The sequence below is a fragment of the Spermophilus citellus genome, assembly GCF_964194105.1.
Source record: "Spermophilus citellus genome assembly, chromosome: X".
Taxonomy (NCBI): domain Eukaryota; kingdom Metazoa; phylum Chordata; class Mammalia; order Rodentia; family Sciuridae; genus Spermophilus; species Spermophilus citellus.
The window spans coordinates 84,868,017-84,886,465 of NC_138190.1; the positions used below are offsets into that span (position 1 = coordinate 84,868,017).

The 18,449-nt window shown below is 31.1% G+C and overlaps 1 protein-coding gene across 3 annotated transcripts in view; it reads left to right on the forward strand.

Annotated features, from left to right (window-relative positions):
• DACH2 (dachshund family transcription factor 2) overlaps nucleotides 1–18,449 on the forward strand; it is a 548,049-nt gene that overhangs the window by 420,229 nt on the left and 109,371 nt on the right. For all 3 annotated transcript variants that reach the window (XM_081276418.1, XM_081276416.1, XM_081276417.1), the window contains exon 6: nucleotides 13,638–13,810. In XM_081276418.1, coding sequence (XP_081132544.1) covers nucleotides 13,638–13,810 — 173 coding nt within the window. The remainder of the gene's footprint in view (nucleotides 1–13,637; nucleotides 13,811–18,449) is intronic.

Genomic DNA, 18,449 nt, shown 5'->3' on the forward strand with positions numbered 1-18,449 from the left:
GTGGCAGTTGGCGTCTGAGGGAATTCCTGAAGAGCAGCGTGTGTTCTAAAAATAAAGTTCGTTTCTGCTTGATAAGTGGCTTGTGGATTGTGCCCAGCCACACTGCGGCAATGGTGGACATGCCTATAATTCCAGCTACTCAGAACGGTGAGGCAGGAGGACAACAAGTTCAAGGCCAGCGTGGGTAACTTATCTCAAAAATAAATAAATAAATAGATAGATAGAAAAATACAAAGGGCTGAGATTGTGGCTCAGTGGTAAAGCACCCTACCCCTATATGAAAGCCCCAGTAATACACACGCACATATGCATACACACACAATCAGTGAGCTTCAAGTTATATCAATAGAGTCTTCTCAAACTGAAAAACAAAGAGAAAAAAAGTAGTGAAATAAAAAGCCAATACAACACAATATTTAAAAAATATGGCAGGTATATTGTGAATATAATGTGAATATAAGAAGGAAAAGAGAAGAGCAAAAAAAAAAAAGAGGTTTAAATTCCAGTGACTGAGATTTTTCCAAAATTAATGAGAGACACCAAAAAATAGAATCAAGAAGTTCAGAGAAGGGCTGCGGCTGTGGCTCAGTGGTAGAGTGCTTGTCTAGCACGTGTAAGGCACTGGGTTCAATCCTCAGCACCACATAAAAATAAATAAAATAAAATAAAAGGTGTTGTGTCCATAAACAAAAGAAGTTCAGAAAAAACTAAGTAGGATAAATGCCAAAAACTAGAGTTACTCATATCATATTCAGATTATAGAAAGTCAAAACCAAAGGTTTATTTGACTCTTAAACTTGAGAAGAGTTTGTTTGATGAACATGTGGCACATATACACAATGGAATATTACTAAGCAATAAAAGAGAATAAAATCATGGCATTTGTAGGTAAATGGATGGAGTTAGAGAAGGTAATGCTAAGTGAAGTTAGCCAATCCCCAAAAAACAAATGCCAAATGTGTTCTTTGATATAAAGAGGCTGATTCATAGTGGGATAGGGATAGGGAGCATGGAAGGAATAGAGGAACTCTAGATAGGGCCAAAGGGTTGGAGGGGAAAGGAGGGGGCATGGGGTTATTAATGATGATGGAATGTGATGATCATTATTATCCAAAGTACAGGTATGAAGATATGAATTGGTTTTAATATACTGTGTATACAAACAGAGATATGAAAAATTGTGCTCTATATGTGTAATAAGAATTATAATGCATTCTGCTGTTATATATAAATAAAAAAATAATAAAAAAATTTTAAAAATTAAAACTTAACATGTTAGAGGAAAAAATAGTGACTATGCACTCCAAATTTGGGGGACTAATAAAGTGAACAAGGCATCAAAAAAAGAAGAAATTATGAAATGTTTAGAGGGTTAAGAAAACTAGAGTTCTGTATCCAGATAAATTTGTCTTTAAAAGTAAAAGAGAAATGATTTTTCTCAAACAAACAAAAATTGAAGGAATTTAAAATTATAGCAGCAGACTTACCTTGCTAGAAATGTTGAAAGGTCATCCATCAGAGAGAAGGAAAATCATTTAGGTTGAAAATTTTTATATATATGAAGAAAGGAAGAGCACTAAAGAAGAAATACAGTATTAAGTATAAGGTATTAAGTAATTTGTTATTTTTAATTAATTGAACACATAATAGTCTGTTAGTAATACTAACAATAGTGTATTGGCTGATTACATATGACAAGTAAGTTAAATAAATGACAGCAATTATATAAGGGATGTGATAGAGGAATTGAGAGTACTTTTATAAGTACTTTTATAAGAGGGATTGAAAGTACTTATACTACCCCAAAAGTGGTACAGAACTATCAGCAAATTAATGTAGATTAGTTGCAAATGTATATTGAAAACTCAAATACAAACTCTAAAAAATTAAAATTAAGTCTATGATATGCTGAGAAAGCGAGAAGGAGAAGTTAGAATCATAGTATGCTCCATTAAAGCCAGAAAAGGCATAAGAGTGTGGAAAACAGGGGAACAAAGAGAAAAATCAGTAAGGGCAACAGATAATTACCAGTTAAAATATAGGAGGTATTTATCCAGCAATGTTAATAATTGCATTAAATTATAATGGTCTAAATATACCAAGTAAAAGATAGACTAGCTTGTGTATTTTAGGTGCTACATATGTCAGTGCTCTATGCCTTTAATTCAATATGAACACACTTCCTATAAAATCATGAATTGCGCAAAGCAATAACAAAATAACAAGAACCTCCAGAAAATGTAATTATGGACAAAAAATGAGACCTTAATGTGCATTGGTTTAAGAAACCCACTTTAAATATAAATGCACATATTGAGCAAAAGAAAAGAGATGGATAAATATATACTATGCAAAACTAATGCAAAGAAGGCTAGGGTAGCAATATTAATCTCAGAGAGAGTAGACTTCAGAGCAATGATGACAAAGGGGTCACTTATCTAAAATAGACAGAATAAACCTTAAAGCGTTTATACCTAATAACAGAGTATCAAGCATGTGAAGCAAATACTGATAGAACTGCAAATAAGACAAATGAATCCACTATTATAATTGGAGACCACATCACTATCTGTAAGTAATTGACACAACCAGCAGGCATAAAATTAGGAAGGGCGGAGTTGAAATGAACAACAAAATTAATCAGCTGAATCTAAGGGGCACTTTAGAATATTTTGTCCAATAACAGAAAATTTTACATTCTTCTTAAGTTCTTATGAAACCTTCATAAAGATAAACCACATTTAGGGCCATTACAAAAACGTAACAAACATAAAGAATAGGAATCACACAAAATATGCACTCAATCATAATGTAATTGAAATAGAAACAAAAACAGAATGATGACTGTAACATCCAAAAAATACTTAAAGATTAAGTAGCAGTCTTAAGAACAATGTGTGTCAAAGAACTCTCAATATAAATCTTAAAATATTTTAAAGTAAATGAAAGTATAAATACAACTTATCAAAGATTCTGAGTTGTAGCAAAAGCAGTGCTTACAGGGAAATGTATAGTATTGGATTATATATTAAATATAAGAAAGAATAAAATTAGTAATAGAATATTCCAGTTTAGGAAACTAAAAAGATGAGCAAATTAAATCTGGTAATCAGAGGAAAATATGTAATATAAAATAGTACAGAAATCAATAAAACTAAAATAAATCAATAGTGAATAAACAAATCAAAAAGTCTTATATGGCAAGACTAATGGCATTGATAAACCTGTATACATGTTAAGGAAAAGGAAGAAGTAAACATTTATAATATCAGAAATAAAAGAGGGGTCATTACTGCTGGTCACATAGACGTTAAAAGGATAATAGAGGAAGGTTAGTGCATTATAATCCCAGAGACTAGGGAAGCTGATGCAGGAGTATCACACGTTGGAGAACAGCCTCAGCAATTTAGACCTTCTCTCAAAAGAAAAAAAAAAAAAAAGAAAAAAAAGAAGAACTGGGGATGTAGCTCAGTGCCCTTGGGTTCTGTCTTCCAGTATAAAAATAATAGTAACAGTGGAATATTCTTTTTTTCTTTTTTTTGCCTTTTTAAACTCTCTACTTTATTTAAAACATCTCACAAATAATATTTGTATAATTTATGCTTTATAAATTAAAAGACTACCATATTTAAAATATTTAATTGAGTATTTCACTGAAAATTATTTAATTCATCCATGATTCCATTTGAATTATATTTACATATTTATTACTTATATATTTCATATTTATATAACTTAAACATTTTCCAACTCTGCCTTCATGGTTTGATTATTTTTTTTATTGATTGTTCAAAACGTTACAGAGCTCATGATATATCATCATACATTTGACTCAATTGGGTTTTGAACTCCCATTTTTACCCCAAATACAAATTGCAGAATCACATTGGTTACACACTCACATTTTTACATAATGGCATATTAGTGACTGTTGTATTCTGCTACCATTCCTATTCCCTACTATTCCCCCTCCCCTCCCCTCCCCTCCCATCTTCCCTCTCTACCTCCTCTGCTGTTTTTCGATTCTCTCCCCTTATTTTTATCCTCCCCCTTGCCCCTCACAACCTCTTATAATTTTGTGTATCATTGAAGGTCTCCTACCATTTCCATATGCTTTCCCTTCTCTCTCCCTTTCTCTCCCCCCATTCGTCTTTGTTTACTGTTAGTCTTTCCCTCATGCTCTTCCTTCCTGTTCTGTTCTTAGTTGCTCTCTTTATATCAAAGAAGACATTTGGCATTTGTTTTCTAGGGATTGGCTAGCTTCACTTAGCATAATCTGCTCTAATGCCATCCATTTCCCTGCAAATTCTATGATTTTGTCATTTCTTAGTGCTGCATAATACTCCATTGTGTATAGATGCCACATTTTTTTAATCCATTCATCTATTGAAGGGCATCTAGGTTGGTTCCACAGTCTAGCTATTGTGAATTGTGCCGCTATAATCATTGATGTGGCAGTATCCCTATAGTACGCTCTTTTAAGGTCCTCAGGGAATAGTCCGAGAAAGGCGATAGCTGGGTCAAATGGTGGATCCATTCCCTGCTTTCCCAGGAATCTCCATACTGCTTTCCAAATTGGCCTCACCAATTTGCAGCCCCACCAGCAATGTACAAGTGTACCCTTTTCCCCACATCCTCGCCAACACTTATTGTTATTTGACTTCATAATGGCTGCCAATCTTACAGGAGTGAGATGGTATCTTAGGGTAGTTTTAATTTGCATTTCTCTGATTGCTAGAGATGGTGAGCATTTTTTCATGTACTTGTTGATTGATTGTATGTCCTCCTCTGAGAAGTGTCTGTTCAGGTCCTTGGCCCATTTGTTGATTGGGTTATTTGTTATCTTATTGTTTAATTTTTTGAGTTCTTTGTATATTCTGGATATTAGGGCTCTATCTGAGGTGTGAGGGGTAAAAATTTGTTCCCAGGATGTAGGCTCTCTATTTACCTTTTTTATTGTTTCTCTTGCTGAGAAAAAACTTTTTAGTTTAAGTAAGTCCCATTTGTTTATTCTTGTTATTAACTCTTGGGCTATGGGCGTCCCAATAAGGAATTTGGAGCCCTACCCCACAATATGTAGCTCGTAGCCAACTTTTTCTTCTATTCTAATAACAAATTTTTCCCCATAATTTTGATTACTTGGATAAATAATCTCTTCAAAGATACATGATACAATCCACCAATGATCCCCCAAAAGGAAATAAATAATCTGAAAAGACCTATAAGCATTAAGAAATTGACAATGGGAGAGGGAAGGGAGGAGGAATAGGAAATGGAAATACAGTGAAATGAATGTGACATAATTTTCCTATGTACATACATAAAAAATCCTACTATCATATACATCCACAAGAATTGAATTCTGACTAGAATAAGATATATTACATGCTTGTATAATTATATCAAAAAGAATTCTGCTGTCATGTATAACTAAAAAGAACCAATAAATAAATTTTAAAAATAAATTGATTATATAATATATATTCAATATATTATATATAATATTATATATGTTATACATATAATATATATATATATATATATATATATATATATCCTTCCAAAACAGAATACAACAAGTGAACATGGGTTCACAAATGAATTCTACCAAACACTTAATGAAATGATAGCAGTTATTACGTCCAGAATGTAGAAGTAGAGGAAATCTTTCTTACTATATTCTGTTAAGCCATAATTAGTCAAATGCCAATAGCAAACAAAGTGGAATGACAGACTAATATCTTTCTTGAACATAATGCAACAATATATTAACAAATTCAATATTATAGAACATGACTGAGCAGAATGTATTCTAACTATTCAAGACTGGTTGAACATTCAAAAATCAATTAATGAAATATGTCACATCAGCAGACTAAAGGAGGAAATACAACTTCTCCACTTTGTGTTTTTGGCACTTTTTAAAAAGATGAGATGACTGTATCTGTGTGGGTTTCTCGGTGTTTTTTCTTTTGTATCCTATTGGTCTTCATATCTGGGTAGCCATTTGTAGAAGAATGAAATGAAACCCCTATGTATTAATCTTCATAGAAGTCAACTAAAGTATATGAAAGACCTTAGAATTAAACCAGCAACTGTGCAACTAATAGAAGACAACATAAGTTCAACACTCCAACATACAGACAAGGCACCAAATTCAATAATAAGACCCATAAAGTACAAGAAATAAACCCCAAACTTAGTAAGTGGGATGACATTAAATTAAAAAGCTTCTGCATGGCAAAGGAAATCAGTATGAAAAGAGAGTGTGAAAAAAGAGTCTACAGAATGGTAGAAAATACTTGCCAGTTACTCTTATGAGATAGGTTTAATATGCAAAATATATAAAGAATTCAATAACTTTGACATCAAAAAATAACACAAGCAATAAATGACAAAATGAAGTCAACACACATTCTCAAAATAAGAAAAGCAAATGGACAATAAACAAATGAAAAAATATTCAACATCATGATAAATCAGGAAGGTATAAAACAAAACTACACTGATCTTATCTCAGAATGACAATTCTCAAGAGTATAAATAACAAATACCAGTAATGATGAGGAGAAAAAGGAACACTTAATGCATTTTTGGTGAGACTGCAAAGTAGTAGAAGCACTGTGGAAAGCAGTATGTAGATTCCTGAAAATGCTAGGAATGTAAGCACCATATGGTACAAGTATTCCACTTCTTGGTATTTATTTGAAAGAAACATAATCATACTATAACTATGCGCACATACCAGTGCTCATAGCAGTGTTATTCAAAATAGCCAAGTTATGGAACTAGATCAGCTTTCAATCAACAATTAAATAAGAAAATATTGTTTATATGCACAATGGAGTTCCCTCCAGCCATAAAGAAGAATGAAATTATGTTATTTGCTGGTGTGTAAATGGACTTGGATAATATCATGCTAAGTGAAATAAGTCAGACTCAGAAAGTCAGAAAGTCAGGGTTCAAATATTTACTCTCATATGAGGTAGCTACAGAGAAAAAAGGAATAAATAGGGTGATCTCATGAAAATAGAAGTGAGATCAGTAAAGTAGGGTAGGGGATTAAGGAGAAGAGAGGAGGGGAGGGAAAGAAACAATTTGGGAATAAAATTGACCAATCTATGTTAAATGCTTATATGGATATACTGCAATCAACCTCATTTTTATATATAGGTATAATGCACCAATAAAAATAAATAGTAGATAAAAAGTAACAACAGAGAGGAACAGGTGGAGTGAGGAACGAAAGAGAAATGAATCAGAGCAAATAATGTTATGTGCACATATGAATATGTTACAATAAACTCCACTATTATGTATAATTATAATGCACTAATAAAAACATGAAAAGAAGAAAAATCAAATGAGCCTAACAATAGACGAATAAAAAGCATCCAACAAAATAGAAGAGTCATTCATAATAGAAACTCTCAGAAAAATGGAAATACCAGGGAACTGTTTCAACTTGACAAAGGACATGTGCAAAAACCTATTAATATCATCATAATGTTGAGAAACTAGATTTTTTTTATCTAAGATCAGGAATGAGGCAAGTATGACCTCTCTCACCACTCCTATTCATCATAATATTTCAGTTCCTAGCTAATGGAATATGTTGAGAAAAGGAAATCGAATTATACATATTGGGAAAGACTGTCTTTGTTTAAAAGTGACACAATTGTATATATAAAAAATAACAAAGATTTCACAAAAATGTCTTCTAAAACTAGTAAGGTATTATACAAAGTTTGCAGGATATAAAGTTAATATGCAAACATCTATTGGTTTTCTATACTGTAGCAATGAACATTTACAGTTTGATGTTAAAAATACAACAAAAAATGAAATAATTATACATATGTATAAGGTCTATTGAGGGGATACTACAAAACACTTATTGAAGAAATCAAAAAATACATGAATGGGGAGGTATTCTCTATTCATGCATACAAAGAGTCAATGTCATTAAGATATTAATTCTTTACAAACTGATCAATATATTCATTAAAATTGCAATCAAAACCTAAGGAAATTATTTTGTGAATATTATAAAACTGATTTTAACATCTGTATGGAAAGCAGGGACCTAAAATATCCAACACAATATTGAAGAAAAACAAAGTCAGTGGACTGATAATTCTATACTTCATTATGTATTAGACAAATACTTCAATAGAACAGATTAGGGAACCTATAAATAGAACCACATAAGTATAATCAATTAATATTTGATGAAATAGCAAATACAATATAATGGAAAGATCATAATCTTTTAATAAATCATACTGGAACACCAGGAAATTAATATGCAAAAAAAATGAACCTTGACACAGACCCTATTCCCTTCACAGAAATTAACTTAAATGTATTATTGGTCAAACATAAACTGAAAAACTCTAAAACTACCAGAAGATAACATCATAAAAATCTAAGTGATTTGGGGTGCAGCAATGTGTTTTTTGATATAATAACAAAGGCATGACCCTTAAAAAATAATTAATATGTTGAATTAAATTAATATGTTCATTAAAATTCAAACCTGCTTTAAGGAACACACTAATAAGAGAATGCAAACACAAGCCATGGGGGATAAACCTTTGCAAAATAAATATATGATAAAGAATTATTTGAGTAATAATGATGAGGAATAAACAACCCAATTTAAAAATGGGCAAAAGACTGAACAGACACTTCATCAAAGAATATGTTCAGATGGCAAATAAGCATAAGAAAACATGTTCAACATCATATTACTAGGGAATTGCAAATGGAAAAACAAGATATTCCTATTATTTTAGTATTTTTCATTTCTCTGACCAAAAAAAAACTTGATGAGAACAATCAGAGAATGAAAGTTTATTTGGGTTCACAGTTTCAGAGAGGTCTAGATCCATATATGTCCAACTCCACAGCTCAAGGCCTGAGGTTATGCAGAACATCATGGTGGAAAGCCATGGTGAAGGAAAGCAGTTCATGGCATAGCCACCAGCCAGCAGAAAGCAAGCTCTGCTCACAAGAGACAAAATATAAACCCAAAAGGCACACCACCAGTGATCTACCTCTTCCAACCACACCATACCTGCATATAGTTACCACCCCATTAATGCATATCTGTGGTTTAATACTCTGACCATGTCACACCTCTCAAATCTGATCATTTTACCTCTGAAAATTCTTTCATTACCTCACATATTAGCTCTTGGGGGACACCTCAGATCTAAACCCTAACACATACCTACTAGAAGAGCTAACATCCAAATCTCTGGGAATTTAAATTTACGGCAAGGATGTGGAAAAATAGGAAGTTTTAATTTATTGCTGGTGGGAATACAGATTTATACAATGACTTTGGAAGATATTTTGGCTATTTCTTACCAAACTAAGCATAGCTTTCTATATTCAAATTAATAAAAAACTGGAGTAGATTATGTTTTTTGAATGCATTAATATGTCCCAGTAAACCACAATATTATGTATAATTTTGATGCCCTAATAAAAGCATTAAAAATTGCATCAGGCTGGGGTTATACCTCAGTGGTGAAGTATTTGTTTAGCATGTGTGAGGCCTGATGTTCAACTCCTAGCACTGCAAAAGCAAGAAAACAAAAAATCCTACACATCTATACATTAAAGTTTATATCAATTTTATTCACAATTTCTATAATTTAGAAGTAACCAATATTTCCTCTAGTAGGTGAATTTAAAAAATCAACTACGGTGCATATGTGCCATGGAAGTATATTTAGCAATAGAACAGGTAATTAATGAAACCTTAAAGTCTTGAATTCAGTGCATATTACTAAGAGGAAAAAGCCAGTCTGAAAAGTATGATTTCATCCATATGACTGGGAAAAAGCAAATTTATAAAGATAGCAAAAACATTAGTAGCTGCCAGAGATTAGGGAGGTGATGAACAATTACAGTACAGAGGGTATTCAACATTGGAACTGTTCTATATGATACTCAGATGGTGGATACATATTATGTATTTATTAAATGCTATAGGTGTGTATAAAACAAAGTAAATTCTAATATAACTATAATAGTTAATAATGTATCTGTCTTTGACAATTGTAACCATATACCACACTAATGTAAAATATTGATAAGTTGGATAACTATGTGTGCTGGTACAGCGGAGGTACTATATAAGGAAATTTCAGCAAAAAATTTATTGTAGAGGAAGTAAGTATTCACTTGAAGTCTAAAAACTGAAGTAGAAGAATAATCAGGAAGACAGTACACTGATACTGAGGGGATTGTTGCTTGATAATCACTGTACAAATGGCAAGAAACTGAAGAAGACAACATGACTTGGAAAACAAATCAATGTAGGATCTAGATGGAGAAATAGAGAATTACTGATTTGTACACTTCATGGCTAAAATAAAGTCATGCCATGCTCTTACATAAAAATTACAGGAGTTGCTGTAATACCAAGGTATATTAGAAATAATGCTTGCACGATTTTCTCGAAGGCTCAAGGAATGAGATTACCCATTTTGGTCATTTTTTTCCAAAAGAATTTGTCTTCATTACCATAATATTAAAAGTCTGTATACATATCTGGCATGTGTGTAAGTGAGCCAGATTGCTGAAGTGTTGTGTACTATTGATGGCTTTTAACTCAACGTTTTCAGCTTTGGGAAAAGATTGACTTACATAATTCAGTATTTGCATATGCTTTGCATGTGGAACTCATGTAGGGTCACTGTTAAACTGGGCTGTACTGTAAATATTAGCTTTGAGTCTAAGGCATTATAGCCAATTGATGGTTAGTTATTGCAGATCGTGATCTGAAAGTGTGACTTTTAAGTCCTTCATGGTTATTTGAAATGTTTGATGAATTACATTTTAAAACTGTCAATGCCTGTTAATTCTGTTTAGAGCTTACATTTAGTTTGCATGTCAATTGGACTTTAAGTAGGCATATTTCATGATTTGGCCAGATGGTGTCTGGGTGATACAGAAAATCTTTGAGAATAAGGAAAGATTATTACACTGTTTAAGGAAGTATTATTGAACACAGATTTATTTAAGCATTTGAAACATAAAGGGAGGTACTAACAGCTACTTTTTATCTATGCTTTAATCATTTTTTTGACTTAAATACTATGTACATAAAGAAGAATTGAAATTTAAAACTATCTTGGGTTTGTGGTAAATGAAGGCCTTATATAGACACCAGATTTAGGTCTTTGATGATTGTTATATTGATCATAATGTGACGGTTTTAGGGGAAAGATACGCAGTGGTTAATTAAACATGTTTAAAATATCCCATCATTAGAGTATAAACAACACAATGAATAAAGTATAAAATGCATATTCATCTAAGTGATTCTCTAGAGCTAACTGAAAACAAACATCTTGTTTAAGAAGATGGTTTCCATATATAAGTAAGATCATTTGGTACTTGTCTTTCTGTACCTGGTGTATTTCATTTATCATGATGTTTTCCAGCATGGTAAGTATTTGAAGGGATAAATATGTTAATTGGTTGTATGTAGTTAATCATTTCACATTTTACATACACATATGTGAAATGATATATAATTTCACATTATATGTATAATAACACCATCTTGTACTTATAAATACATATAATTATGATCTGTACATTTGCAATCAAAGTTAAAAAAGAATGTTGGGGATAAAGGAACAAATTAGACAAAAATCACCAACTTGAATGAAGACATTTTTAGGCCTTTCCTGAGGGAAAAAATTAAAATAAATAAAAATAAAGATAAGACTGTGGGGAAAACCATTTTGAATTCAATTTTGTGATCCTTGTGTTGAGGCCTCTCTAATAACTTAATAATCTGAAGAAAATATTTCATAACTGATACATTTGTTTTGGTAGATTGCTCCTAAAAAGAATTTAAAGAGGAGTGAGCCATAAGTGAAAATGGGCAGGGAATTATTTTTTATATTCTCTGGGATATGAAGTCATAGACATTACAGAGAATGTTACTTTTCTAGTCTTCCATGTAGAATTTAAATTTCAAGGCTTCTTTTGCCCTGGCATAAATCTGATGACACTTTGTTTTGTGGCTATCTTTATCAGAAATATCTGTGACTGATGAGTTCTTTATGTAAGAATTCCTTTAGTTGAGGTGATCACTTTAGTGTTGTAAGAAACCTGAGGTGCTCCCTTTGCACTTTCTTATTATTAGCTTTAATCAACTATCATAGTTGAAATCAGGACATGGACCTCAGAAAAATTGTCTCCACTTCGTCCTTCTAGCCTCCACTGAAATTAGATTTCATTTAAATTAAAAACCACTCTGTTGAACCCACTGCTAAGAGACTGATAAGCTACAGAGTGTGAAAAAAAATGTTTTCCTAGAAAATATGTAAAAGTGTCTGTATTGCTACAACTGTTCTTTTGAGAATGAGGTTTAGGGAGACTTTGAAAATATTTCCTATAGATTCCCTGTTGTTTTTTTTTCCTGTTGTGATATGGGAAGCAAGAAAAATTGAAGGGATAGCATAGAAGAAAATGAGATGTGATTAATATTTGATAATTGTGTGTAGGACCAATGTAATTGTTGCTCCTCATAGAATTTCTCTAGTTTTAATAATTTGGAAAAATATAGGAAAAATTATTTTTAGAATTTCTGTTAATTTTTTTCAGGATTAATTCTTTTTTCTTCTTTTTTTTGTTCTAATTATTTATACATGACAGTAGAGTGCATTTTGATACATCATACTGATTCCTGGGACTCTGTCCAAAATAGGGCAAGATCACTATAGAGGCAAAATTTAAAATACATTGTAAATTGTTATGTTTTACTTGTAGTCATGTTAACACCCATAGAATAAGGCTCACTTTTTCTAGTCTCTATGCAAAGCCAATTGCTTTCACAAATCTAAACTTGATAAAAGATAATTAGACAACAATTTGTATTTGCTACCTTTTACATGTCATATCTGTAGTTATCACAAGTGAAATATTTTAATATTTGTGATATGTCATTGAAGATATTTAAAATGTGTGCAGATTATTTTCATTTGCATAAGAAAATATATGGAATTCTGATACTATTAAAATATTGATATTTGTTATTTTAATGGAAAACAGGTTGATATTTTGATAATGAAACTATTATTTATTGACAAATATTTCAAGTTTGAGCTATGAGCATTTGTTTTTGAGATTTATATCTAAAAGTGTATAATTTATCCAATGTCTTGTTAATAATTCTGAAACTTAGATTATATCCTGTTTTACCGGTATCTGTATTAAGTCTCTTAAAATTAAATACTAGAAATTATGAAAATATCAATACATTTTGATTACAAAGAATGTTACATCTCACTTGTTAAATGCAATGATATTGGCTTAAGTATTTTTGTTTGTTCTTATGGGTAAAATATATTGCCTCTTATAAATATTTTGTGAGTAAAAATGAGGACAAGATCTATTTATAAGTAAAGGTCAGTAAATATAAAAATATTTAAAAATTTAAAATGATATAAAATCTCATAGGTACTATTAATGGCCCCAAAAGATACTAGCATACAATGAATCTTGATTTTAAAAAATAAACCAAGAAATATGAATTTGTATACTTTTTAGAAAAGAATTTCATAGCAACATGATGTAACAAGTTTAACATGCACTGTCTCTTTTAGGACTGGATTTGCCATTTATGATGATGCCTCATCCTCTACTTCCAGTCAGCTTACCTCCTGCATCAGTTGCCATGGCAATGAATCAGATGAACCATCTCAATACTATTGCCAACATGGCTGCTGCAGCCCAGATTCACAGTCCACTCTCCAGAGCTGGTGCCTCTGTTATAAAGGTAAGAATGATTATTTAGAAGATGAAAAAGGTTTTAATTGCATATAAATTTGAATAAATTCTTAGCAATACCACTACATCTTCAGTAGTAACACATAGCTCATTGACTTTGTATATTATCATATAGTATTGATCAGTTTGGTTTCTGACCAGGCCTGCCAGGTTTGTTATTGTTTGTGTTTGTTACTTTTCATTATATGGCCACACTAATTTTTAGTTCTGTTTTCCTGTCTTGAAGTCATGTACACAAGTGTGTGGGAGGCATGGCCAGACAGTAGAAGAGCATGAAAAAATCATTCCCATTGCTAGGGTGAAACAAAGTAAACACTGCATCTTTTAGGAGTTTGAGGGGCGGTTATGAGATATGACACACCATGGCATAGGACTTATATTCAGAGAAACTCAGGTTCCAATTCTGATTTGACACTGATTGACTGAATGACCTTGGGCATAGCACTTAACCTGCCTGAATGTGTTTCCTCAACTGTAAAATGAAGGTCATAATAATAATCTATCCCAGTTATTTCATTGACTGTCTATGTATAATGTGAGTAAAATACATGTCAAAACCTTGAAACATTAAACAAATATTTATGGTAATTTGTCACACTATCATTATTTTCATTAGGATAAAATTTTTCAAAAGTTTATGGCCATATGTAACACTAATAATGAAATTCAAATGATATCTTGTCATTTCCTCCTCTGTTTTCTATTATTCTTAGACATGTTCTCTATGCTTTCTTTCTAAGTATTTATGAACTAAGCTTTTGAATATTTTCTTTCTCTTAAGAAAATGGTGATATAAGGATATAAAGGAATCTAAGAGTATGGTAAATCATAACAACACATTGGTTTGTTCCTTTTCCCCTTCATTACCTGGCAAACACATTCTTGAAATAGACATGCAATTACATTGGACAATATGGGAAACTGATAAATAACAGATACTTTAACTTTCAGAAACTTACAAACTAAATGTGATATATACAAGAATCCATGCAATGTATACTAACAAGACAGACTATGATGAATAGCAAAAGAGAATCACCAAGTACTACTGGAATTTAGAGGAGGGAGAGATCATTTCTACCTTAGAGAAGAGAAGGGGCAGGTAAAGACACTGCAGGTGATGGATATGCACTGAGCCCTGCAATACTGATATGATTGTAATGGATAGGCCTGGGGATAAGAGAAGAGAAAGTGGAAGAAATATGAGATTCTGAATATTTTGGTCACATTTTAAATTTCACTTCTAATTTGGGTTTGGGAACACTTCTAAAACACTGAAGAAAGTTTAAAACATAACCTTATATGAAAGGAAAAGAAAAATTGGTCATTTCATATGTATTTCAATGACTAATTGTAAAGATCATAGCTGTTAATGGGTTAATGTATACTAGCTGTTTGAATATTTGGTCAGAGTGTAAACTGAGAATTAGAGTAGTCTTTGAGAAAAAAATTACCCATGGACATTATTTAAAATACAGAATATATTTTCCATGATTTTAAAATTAGATGGTCATTAAGAAAATATGACCTGCATACAAATTTTGAAATTCAATTAGAAACAAAAACATACTTCACTGGTATTGTTATATTTGCTTTTAAATGATGGAAGAATGCTTTGACACATGCTCATGAGTCTAAAGGTGCATTTGATTAGTTTTCATGAGGACCATTTTTCAGATTGAAATAAAATTCTGATTTTATTATTCAATAAAATTTAATTATTCAATAAAAATGTAATTTTCATTGAATTCTTGAAACTTTGGATAGTTTTGTGAATAGTTTGAAGCCAAGAGTGACTAAGGAGTGCAACTTATGACTTTCAGTTGGTCTTTCATGATAATTATTATGGTGATAGAAATGGAAAGGATTATTACCTTCTCCTTATTCCAAACGTTGCTTTGTTGTTAGCTTATTAATTCAATATCATTATAATTTTGTTTATTGGTGATTAGCCTATTTCACATACAAACTGTTAGAAAAGAAAGTCTAAAGTATCACAGATACAATTTTCAGCACTTTTTAAAAGCTCAATATTAGATCATACTTTTATTTAAGTCCTGCAAAATTCACAGAAGCCATTTTATGCTGAAGATAAATGTTTACTTTTGTATATTTTGATTAAAGTAAGTTGAAAGAGACAGGATTAATTCAAATGACCTTGGATACAATTGCTGTATAAATCTACCTCAAGTAGATTTCCACTGGACGATGATTAGATAAATGAAAATATTTGTAAATAGACTGGGCAACACAGTGATATCCTACTGGAAGAAAAATTCAATTTCAGTGAATAGAGAAAGGATTTTAATAAAGTTGTCATGTTTGTTTTGTAAAAGTGCTATTATGTAATATTAACATTATCATATTTAAAAATAATAAGCCACAGACCATACATAATTAAAATTTTATAAGTCACTAAAAATAATTGAATATATATATGTATATATACATATATATGTGTGTATATATATATATATGTGTGTGTATATATATATATATATATATATATATATATATATATATTAGAATGTCACCTTCCTTTGAAGAAGCTACCAAGAAGATACCAGGAATATGATACCAACTTTTAAGGATATGTTTTACACTGTTATTTGAGTTTCAACAGAATTTGCTTTCATGTGCATCACCATAAAGAAGAGGGTTTCAAAGTTAAATCTATTAGAATCCTATAGGCATTGGGAAAATCTCTATGTTGAGAATTCATCTCCTAAGATTACTAGGAGAATATAAAAACTTGTCAATCAAATGTATAGTTTATGTATTTACATTTGTATAATTTTTTATTCTGGTAGTTTGATATAAAAACAGATGTTTAAATTGATACTTCTCATTGTTTTACAAAAAACTAGACTGAAATCATCATGTCTTCTATATCATATTTAACATTTAGAGGTAAAATATTCTTCCAACATATGCATGGTCAGAAAATTTAGCATTTAATGTTTAGAAAGAAATGACATAGCTATATAATTTGATTGCTTTCTGACAAATCTAGTATAAATTAGGAAATATTAGAATGGTCTAATCAGAAACATTCTTTGTTGTATAATCAATATAATCAATTTAAAATACAGCTGCAAAGCAAAATATCAAAACTTTTATATACACAGTTAGAGACTAGTAAAAATTAGCAAGAGTTTATGAGTTTAAAAAATTGTGAAAATTCACAAAAAAATGTTAACAATGTTGTTGATGTATTTAAATAGTTCTAATTGGAATTGCATTTCCTGTAAAGATTATATCTCTTAATGGGTTAGTGTCTAAAATTACTCCTAACATGGCTGATTTCATGTTACCAATATTTTAACAACTGGCTCTCAAATTACTGAATATTTAACAATTAGCTTTGGATTGAATATGCCTCAAGACAACTCTCCTTTTGAAGCATTGCAAAAAATATGCAACTCAAACTTTCCATGCCAATTTTCTATCAGATCCTTTAAAGGAAATGAACACAAACTTTTTCAACCAGTTTACCTATCAACTATATTACTTCAGAATATTACAACAAATTAAAAGTTTTAGTAATCTCTTTAAAAATATTTGAATAAGCAGTTTGCCTTTCAATTTAAATCATAATCTTTTAGCACAGAATGATGTCAATTTGGGCATAATTTCTTGGGGGCTTTTCCAACCAATAGGTTTGTAAATATTTTTGTTCCATGGTGAAAAAAGTTAGGTTCTGATGCATGCAAATATTCTTAGCTGGTGAAAGGTACTACATAGGAAAATAGAGTTGGGTGGCATAGTCACAAGTGCTGTGCTGTTTTTTCCCACACAGCTAGAAAATAAAATCATAGCTTTTAAGAAATCTGAAAAGTGGGGTTGGTTATGGCTCAGTGGTAGAATGCTCGCCTAGCACGTGCGATGCCTTGGGTTTGATCCTCAGTACCACATAAAAATAAATAAATAAAATAAAGATATTATGTCCAACTACCACTAAAAGTAAATTTTAAAAAAGAAATATGAAAAGTGATATCACTTTTAGAGGCTGAGATTTCTAAAGAAAAACATATTATAGTTTAATAGATTTTTTTTACCTCCATGGATTTAAACAACTAACAATGAATCTTAGGTGTACATAATATTCTTACTATAGTGTGGCTATCTAAGATGATAGCCATTCATGGAATATGTCTGTTTAAATTTAAGTTAATTAAGTAAAATTAAAACTCCAATTTCTAAGTTGCAATCAGCCACATTTTAAGGGCTTAATAGCTACATTCTGCTTTGTGGCTACTAGATTAGACAGCACAAATATAAATCTATATTTTCATCATTTCAGAAAGTTTCTGAAGTAATGGATATGCTCTATACATTCTTCAGTTAGTTTCTCAAATGATGGAAAAGCTCAACACATTATGCAGGGTCAATGAAATGTCCAAACCTATCAGTCATCTTTGAAAAAAATTCTGATAATACTGATTAACAATCAACAAATGTATTGCAGTTAGTCTTTCAGTTGCTAAGAAAGCATATTTATTGCTAAATATTTTTAATTTCAAATATTTTTAATTTTATTTTCTCTGAGAAACCAGAGACAGAGAACACATTATTCACAGATGTAACAAATGGGTAATGCATGCAAAGGGATATGTTACACTGACTTA